Raw genomic sequence first — 8,824 nt, forward strand, 5'->3', positions numbered from 1 at the left:
TTGGCGCTTTCCTTAACAGAGATTTTACGCTACAGGGCTTTTAACAGTGGGCTTAAAATTTGATATAAATACATGAATCGTTTGATTGTTTAAAATTTTTAATAAATTAAGCTAACTACACACAAAAAATTGGTTCGCATTGTGAAAAAAAAAAATCGTGCTGAGGCTGCAGAGTCTAGGCCTTGGATGGATTCTCTTCGTTGGTGGGAACGGGCGCTATTTCCGTCTTGGTCACCTCGACGGGCTCGGGCTTGGCTTCCGGTTCCGGTTCAGGGGAAGCAGAAGTAGCTGCCACCGGGGCAGCCTTGGCCAGCTCTCCGGGAGATGGCTTTTTGGGCGCCGGCTTGCCGAATATGGCCTTCTCGATGCCCAAAATGGGTGCCTCGAAGGCCAACGTGGCGAAGATCGAGGCGGTGAGGGTGATGCCAAAGTCGTTCCACCAGCGGAGGATCTGAAATGGAAGTTCAAGCATTTCGATTAGCCCATCAAGTAGCAATATCAATTTCATTACATACCGCATCGTAGTTGGAGAAGTGGGTGTCTGTCTGCAGACGAGCGGCGTTGACCAGCTGGACAATGCGATGAATGACGTACATACAGTAACACAGTCGGCTGAAGCCCGTGAAGAAGCCCCAGGACAAGAAGTCATTGACCAGACCGCCGTGACCATTGTAGCAGGCCCAAACAATCCAGCCGATGGCCAGAGCCCACGACGTTCTGCTCAGGGGCTCAAAGAATGCGCCTTCGATCAGGGGCGAGTCGGGAGTATCCGGCAGGATGCGCCAGTAGGGTCCCCACATGCAGGCCAACATCGTTCCGAAGGCCACGAACCAGCCGGTCAGGACCAGTGGCTTGGACATCGGAATTTGGCGTCCACGGTTACGGGTAAACAGGAAGTAGCCAAAGATCACGCCAATCAACCAAGTGGGAATTCGAGTGTGCGTTGGATAGTAAGTCAACCGCTGTCGCAAATCCACATGATCGTCCTGCACGCGGAAAAGCGTAAAGTCATTCAACATAAAGGTGGCGAAGGTTCCACCCAAGCACAAGATCAATACGATCACGATGGGCACTAAGGCCTTCTTGCCCCATTTCCACAGCGGAATGAGGAACAGAGGCGAAAGGAAGTACAGCTGGGTGTCTACGGCCAAATACCACGATTGAGATATGCACTAAGGATAATAGGACGAGATATTGGGATTCGTTAGTTTGGAAGCTCGGCTTGAAGGACCAACAACCACTTACAATGCTGTAGGGGAAGGCATAGTTCTGGACGTAGATCAGTGTAGCCCACCAGGTGTCGGCACACCTCTTATCCTGGGTGCCCAGCTTGAACCACATGGGTCCGGCGCCCGAGTACTTATACAGCGACATAATGTAGAGAACGACGACGGCCACCACCGGCGTAAGTCGAATGTAGCGATGGAAATACATCATCGGGATGTTTAGCTTGCCCTTGGTGCGCTCCATTTCGCGGAAGGCGCCCCAGCACATCAGCAGACCGGACATGAAGAAGAATGTGTCCACGCAGAGAGAGCCGTTCTGGACCAACATCGAATAGGGGGTCTGCACCCAGGTGTAGAACTTGTTCTTGTTGATGTGTGGCAGATCGTAGAAGGTCATGTAGCCGTGGCCAAATACCACCCACATCATGCTGAAGCAACGTAGTCCATTTAGGCAGTGAATGACATTGGGATTGTTCACCTTCTTCACGGTGAAAATCTTGGGGGCATTCGTTAGAACAGAAAACGCAATTAGCAGGGGCTTTTTGGGGGCTACGCAAAAAGAAGATGGATATCATTAGATTATGTTCTTGGAGCTGGAGTATCCTTAACTTACCTCCTTTGCGGGTCTGAATATAATCGTACACACTGCTCGCAACCATGAAGAAGATGATCAGCGAGAAGAAAATGCTGTGAAAAACATTGAGTAAGTAATATTCCAATAAATTGATTGATTGATCAATGGATAAAATTATGATCATACTCACATCGCGAATATGTCAATGCCGCGCAGCTCGATGGGTGCATCGTACTTGCAGCGCGCTTCCGTCACCATAGTGTAGTCTGATTCCATCACATCCTGTCCATAAAAGTGGGTGATAGCGTACTTGAGCAATTTTTCGGTCTTTGCAGCACTGCATGTCTTGGGAACACAAATGCCAAGCTCAAAGACCTCCGGATCTGTTTGCTTATAGCTAATACGGGAGAACTCTTCGCCGCGCTTCTTAACCGATTGATAAAACGTGGTTATGTTCAAACTAGCCAAGCAGTACTGTCCACGGATCTCCGTGGTGTGGGTAGAGCTTGCTGCTACGCACTCCTCGTACTGACCCATGCTGATGGTGTGTCCCCAGAAGAGACCCATGGGCAAACGACCCCATGTGTCGGGAACTGAAAGGAAAAGTGCAAGTGTAAATGTAAAGGAAACCTAAAGTCACAGAGCTGTTAAGTGGATATCCTGATCGAGGGACCACTTTCTATTGTTAGTATTGACAATCTAATAACAGTCCATCAAATTGCAGTAGCCACTTTCGAGTTTTCAAGTACTTGTATTAGCTTGAAGAAGTGCCGAAGTACGTTCTAAAAGAAACCACTCCTCGCAGATAAGAACTTTTGAAGAGCTAGAGATTTTCGAGTCCCCACCTGCAGGCTTTATGCTGGGGATTTGCAGCACAGATAAGCATACAGATTAAGGGGGCTCGATATGATATGGTCTTTATTGTTTGTCGATGCCCTCGTTCACTTTTGATATTCCGGTTTGATATATGAGTGTCGTAAATTGCACTCCACTTATGAATGGAATTGCGAAATGCCAGGGTAGATAACGTCATTAATAGGCAATAATAACAATCAAAGTTCACGGGCTTTTTATAAAATAATATAGAAAAAGAAACGTGAGAGCCAAAAGATCAAGTGGTCTCGTTCCTAATCTCCTAATCTTGTTAATAAATTATAACAAATGTTCCCATGCTATTATCATGTGGGAATTTTCGCAGGTATTAGCCAGATCTTATCGCAGCCAATTCAGCAGCGAAATTGAATCGATAGAAATTGATTTGCAATTCAATTTATGGCCCACATAAAAGTGAAATCAAGGCTAAATTGGATATATGAACCAGGGTGAATGATGATTATGATTATGAACCAGGGAAATGTGAAGCGAAGATTGGGAGTGGGGCTTGAATTATACTGATTGTAATTGATTGTAAAATTGATGTAAACTTAATTAAATATAGGTTCGGAATGATCTTAATTGGAACGATCACTTCTAAAGTTGGCATAGGGATCACTCTATAACTAAACACGTAAAAAAACTTTACTACTCCACTTTCAAACATGCTTACATTCCAGAGCCCACTCCTCCAAGTTGTTGATTGAATCCCTGATAAGGTTGATATCCCGATCGCAGAGCTCATCGTCGTAGGTGCGATCCTCGTAGGTCTGAATCACCTGGGTGTTCGTCCTATTGGCGAGCTCGGCGCTTTGTGAGGCCAAGGTGAAGAACTGGTGGGCAAAGCTGCTGGCCAGCGGAGTGGAGTGACCGGTGAGCAGGTAGTTGGACGAAGTATCCTGGGCACCGACAGTCGCGATCAGCAGCGCGACTGCCAGGACACCGAAATGCTCCATCATAAATCCTTTGCGTGGATCGTCGGTGGGTATAGTGACTAGTGATCTAGGGATCTGGAGTGCGCGCCGCGGCCACCTGAGGGTGGTTTGTGTTACTGAGTGGGCGATCGCAAAGATCGCCTGCCTTTTATAGGCTAGTGTTTCTTTTTGTTTTCGCTTGGGTTCCGTTCCATTCCGTTTTAGGACCGACTGGAGTGGGCACTTGAGTGGGCAGCGCTAGCGATGACCAAGCAACGCCCGCCCCTGGAGTCTATAAATATTGGTAGCTACTGGTCTTGGAAACCCCCGATAAGGGGTAACCTCTCCTCGTCGCCTCCAGCGTCTGCTAATCAAATGGCTTGCATTGCACACCTTTTCGCCGCGTGTGTCTTATCTGGCCCAATCCCCCAATCCGATCCAGCCCAATACCCACTTGGTTACCTCATATAAGCGAGCTGGATTCTCCAAACGGATTTGTGAACGCAGTCCGCCGTCCATAAATCCATGTCAAAGACAAAAAATAGTAGTCACAGCACTGTGGTCAAGATTACAGGCAGTTCATCATGCCACTATCAATGGAAAAAGTTAGATTTGCTTTAATTAAATTACCCAAAGCCCATGGACTTTGGTTCCACGAGCAGCACACCTGACACAGACAATTATACGATCATTTCAATCTGTACAGAAAGTCAAGGTCGATTTGGATAAGCGATTCCCAAGGACAACAATAGATATGCAAAAGAATGCCTATGAGACTTTCTGTCAGATTAAGTCTTTATAAACTCGATTTAATAAATATAATATTAATGGCTAATAGGTTACAGATTGATTAGGATTCAAATAAGGCATGAAACGTAACTTTAGTTTAGTGATGATATAATGAAATCCCTAAACAAAAATTACAGAAATTCAGGAAAATATATTTATATTAATTGTTGAGATTGGTAGGTGGTAAACTGATTTCCCAGAAACCACAACCCAGAATAAATGGTCTAAACACTTCCTAGAATCTGAATAATTACAATCGAGGCACACGGCCGCCACATTTAAAGGAGGTAAACAAAAAAGAGTCGATAAACCCGATGAAGGAGCATAATCAGCCTTATTTCATTTACCATATCAGGCAATCGTATCTGCGATCAGAGAGGCCACTTGCCCGTGTCTATTGAGATCGAGTGGTGGCATTCGTTTGGATTGGATGACACTCACTTCAGATGGAGTGCGGAACCAAAATTGGTTTGCTTGGTGTGGGAGCACCCTAACCGGCAAGCACTCATAACTGGGTGGGTACTTGTCACCTAACCTTGCCAATCCGAATCTGCCGCTTGCAGATTACCCAGTTCACTCACTACCTTTTGACCAGCTGGCTTGCTCTCGTAATTTACCGTCACAGGAAATCATTGTAAAGCAAGTGTACCAAAACTATTCCATCTGAAAGGAATCAAATCTCAGTGGTCTTCGGGTCTGCGGGGCAAAATCTGGTGCGGTAAACTGCCAATTTCAGTCCGATGAATGAATATGAATGAATCACTGGATTCGGTTACCGGGGAAAATCATGAAGAAAAGAACTTCAGTTTTCGTGTACCCCATAAAGATTACAAAATCTTACACTTTATGACAAAATATGGTTACCTTTTGATTTAAAGTAATCATATTTCTAAAGATCTTTGAAATAAAGTCACGAATCACTGAAATCTGAGTATATAATCTGTGGCAACATTATCTAAAGGGGGTAAGTCTCTCAAATGCCCATGCAATTGTAGCTATGAACATCGTAAGTTTTCCTTTTCTATTGCCTTGATTTGGACTTTGCGACCCCACACTGAAGGTCTTTCGTACTACTCAGTCGCCTAGGGTGGACCTTCCGTTGCATTCAACAAACACCTGTCAAATCTAATGGCTATTCTATATGTTAAATCAGAGTACGGAAGTGAAACTTTTAACTTCATTAACCAATTAGCATTTGATTGATTATATTTTCTAGTAGTGATAATTCCTACCTTAGATTTCATAAAACTAACTTTGGTCCACCTTAGATGGGGATATCAGAGATCAAAATCTTTTCGATTTGATTTGATGCGATCACCACACACATATGTACATATATCCCTCGGACTTAGCACGTCAATTGGCCGGCACTTGAAACTGTTTTTTTCCAGGTGACGATGGCACTGGTTGATAATAACGGATAATTCCCTAAAGCGCACCATATGTACATATATGTAGAAAGAGCGGTACGGACTTCGCACCCAAACAGCCGTGGTTCTCCCGATTTCCGCCGGGCGATATAACTGCTATGTTCCAGTTAAGAGAATCGTAGCTTAAGGGGCTATAAATCCTTCAACGAATGTGAATCATATCGACACAATAATTCAATGGTGCTATCGATTCTGAATTCCCCAAACATAGACGCACCTGCTGCCTTATCAGCAACTACCATTGGGTTATATTTAAATTTGTGGAAAAATTTATAGTATATTGCGATTATCGAGCATTATTTTTGGACAATGATCGGGCATTCCGGCAATTTATATAATCATCGATGATTAGTTAGAAATGAAGGACCCACTTGTGGTATTCAGATCCACTTATACCTTTTTGCCCATAAAAAATCAACCCCAATGGTCATTCATTTTAATTTCATAATTTTTATTTAAATTAATTTATTTTACACTTTCAAGCAAAGTATTTAGTTAATTACAATGTTGTTGGTTTTTTATTTTGTTGTTTTTGTTTCGCTTGGTTTGCTGTGATTTTGGATCAATACGACAAAAACAGAGGGGAAATAATGTAGGAAATAGAGATTGGTAGAAAACAATAATAATATTAATATTTATAATCATCGTAATAATAGTAAAAAAAATATTTATATATTTACGTTTAATCATACACCCGTGCAATGGATGTGCACGAGTGTGTGTGTTTTTTTGGGAACTTGGGGGTGGGGGGGTATTAAATTAATGAAATCTGATAGAAAAGTTAAAGTCATCTTATTAGCTTACCTTTCGCACTATTTTACAAGTAGGTATTATGTCATAACGGTTTATCATTATCATTTATCGTTATCGTAATCATTAGCATAAACATTATCGTACTCATTATTATTAATATTAGTTATTAGTATCAATCGTTTTCTTTCGTTTTGTTTTACCATTTCATTTCTTTTCTCTTGATTTTTTGTTGTTGTTGTGGTTGTTGTGTTAGAACTAGTTTTTACTAAGGCTTGGTTTACTTTACACTTGACTTATCTATCCTTCGCATCCTTTGTGTTTTTGTTTTTCTTTTCGTTTTCGTATTTGTTATTCATTTTCTTATTTCCCCTCTCGAGTTCTTTTTTTGTGGGTTTTCTGTGTTTTTGTTATAAGAAATAACATTTTGTATGCATAATAATAAACGCGTTTAGCAAAGTGCTTCGTCTTCGGTTAATGTTTTTATCTTGTGGTTTATGTTTCTTTTTTGCATTTCCTTTGCATTAAGAATAAATGTTCATTTATAATTTACAATTGTTGGCTTAACTATGTTATATATATATATATATATATATGTATATATATGTATATATATATTTCCCGCTCTCGTGTGATCGATCGTACCTATATATGTATATAAATGTGTATATAGCGCGGGTTTTAGACTAAGGCTTAAAGTCTAGGTATCATCCGGTTAATGCGTTTTGTGTTGCTTCTAAGTTTTCTGGCTTTCGGCGTTTTTACTTCCGCTTTCTTCCTCTTCATCATCATCTTCATATATAATTGTAATCACAAATAGTTTTGGAATATGCTCTCTCTTTCGTTCGCTGTTTTCCTCGCTCTCACACACAAAACGGTTAAAAAACGATAATTGATGTGTCTTTGCCACTCGCACTCGCACACTCATTCTCTCTCTCGCTCTCTTTCACACACATAACTTTGTTCATTGCTGTTGACTGTGTGGGGTTTAAAAAAAACAAAAACAATTTGCAGAAAAGAGACGGCAAGCAGCTTTTTCTCTCTCTCGCTCTATCATGATCCTTCTTATTTTTGGTTACTATCGTGGGCTTAATAAATAATTAAACGCTGCGCCCGCTAATCCGATAACATATTTTCCGTTATTTTTTGTGATTTATAAATTTTGCACCAGCACGCGGCGACTGCGTTTTGAAGGCAGCGTCTTGTTATCGCAAAATTACCGATCAACGATTATCGATAATCAATTACCGATCATTGTTCCATACGTTAAAAGTACAAAGGCATTCGGCGGCAGAGCCCAGTGACTTGAGTATGTTTTCGTTTCTATATAATAATATATATTTAAAGTTGCTTTATTTTAAGTTTTTCTTTTTTGGTGTCTGTTTAATGATTTTTTTTTTTTTTTTTGATTGTGTGCAGCGGCAGCGTGGGTTTCGCATCCTTCTCGTCCTTATATTTTTTGTTATCGGTTTTATCGTTGGCAGGCGCAGCTTTTTTAGTTGGTTTTCCCATTTTTTTTGTTTTTGTCTTTCGCTTAGCTAAGGAAACTCTGCGCGTTTCGTTTAAAAACACTAACTAAAAGTATATATCCCGATATATATATATGTATTTATTTGCCATATGTGTGTGTGTGTGTCGCGGTGTAGATCGATCCTTATATAAACGATATAACCGATTGTTACGATATATGAATGCTCGGCTTACGAACTAGGCATTGGATTTTACCAACTTTCGCGTACTAGTGACCTACTACACCTATCAGTAAGTAATCGGTAAATATATATATACTATTATTAATATGTATATATATATATATATATATATATATATATATATATATATATATATATATATATATATATATATATATATATTTATATTGTTTTTACTTGTATTCGTATGTTTGTGTGTGTTTGGTATTTACAATTATGTTAGTTACTTGCTGATGTCGCAATTGAAGGCATTTTTATGCGCAGTGAATAAGTATCCTAGTATCTAAAATTTACAAAATCCTCTCCTGCTCATCTACTGTCTCGCTCTCTTGCTGTCTCCTGTCTCTTTCTGTTTCTTGGGCGGCGGCAACTGGTAGAATGAAAACAGTTTGAAAACGAAAACAATAGCTTCCACATACCATCTTAGATGTACGACACAAAACAAAAATAATATATCCGATTAATAAAATAAACCCAGTTAAAAACTACAGGCTACGTCTAATAAATAGTGATAAACCTAAATCTCGTTTAAGCCTAAAAGTCTATAGCCTAGATG

At 40.8% G+C, this 8,824-nt stretch overlaps 1 protein-coding gene across 1 annotated transcript; it reads right to left on the bottom strand.

The window, feature by feature from the left end:
* Positions 1-80: 80 nt before the first annotated feature.
* LOC6617477 (nose resistant to fluoxetine protein 6) lies at positions 81-3,632 on the bottom strand. Its single transcript, XM_032725811.1, has 6 exons — positions 3,347-3,632; positions 1,991-2,393; positions 1,840-1,913; positions 1,246-1,775; positions 516-1,172; positions 81-451 (listed from the first exon to the last, which is right to left on the bottom strand). The coding sequence occupies exons 1-6, from the start codon at positions 3,630-3,632 to the stop codon at positions 176-178; spliced, it is 2,226 nt and encodes a 741-aa protein (XP_032581702.1). The 3' UTR covers positions 81-175.
* Between the last annotated feature and the right edge of the window lie 5,192 nt (positions 3,633-8,824).

The sequence above is a fragment of the Drosophila sechellia genome, chromosome X, assembly GCF_004382195.2.
Source record: "Drosophila sechellia strain sech25 chromosome X, ASM438219v1, whole genome shotgun sequence".
Classification (NCBI taxonomy): domain Eukaryota; kingdom Metazoa; phylum Arthropoda; class Insecta; order Diptera; family Drosophilidae; genus Drosophila; species Drosophila sechellia.

Excerpts from the sequence above, each read along its gene's own strand:
- LOC6617477 (XM_032725811.1), bottom strand. The coding sequence starts at position 3,632 with ATGATGGAGCATTTCGGTGTCCTGGCAGTCGCGCTGCTGATCGCGACT. Across the intron at positions 1,776-1,839 it reads TATTCAGACCCGCAAAGGAG|CCCCCAAAAAGCCCCTGCTA; the intron begins GTAAGTTAAGGA and ends CTTTTTGCGTAG. Across the intron at positions 452-515 it reads ACTTCTCCAACTACGATGCG|ATCCTCCGCTGGTGGAACGA; the intron begins GTATGTAATGAA and ends CTTCCATTTCAG.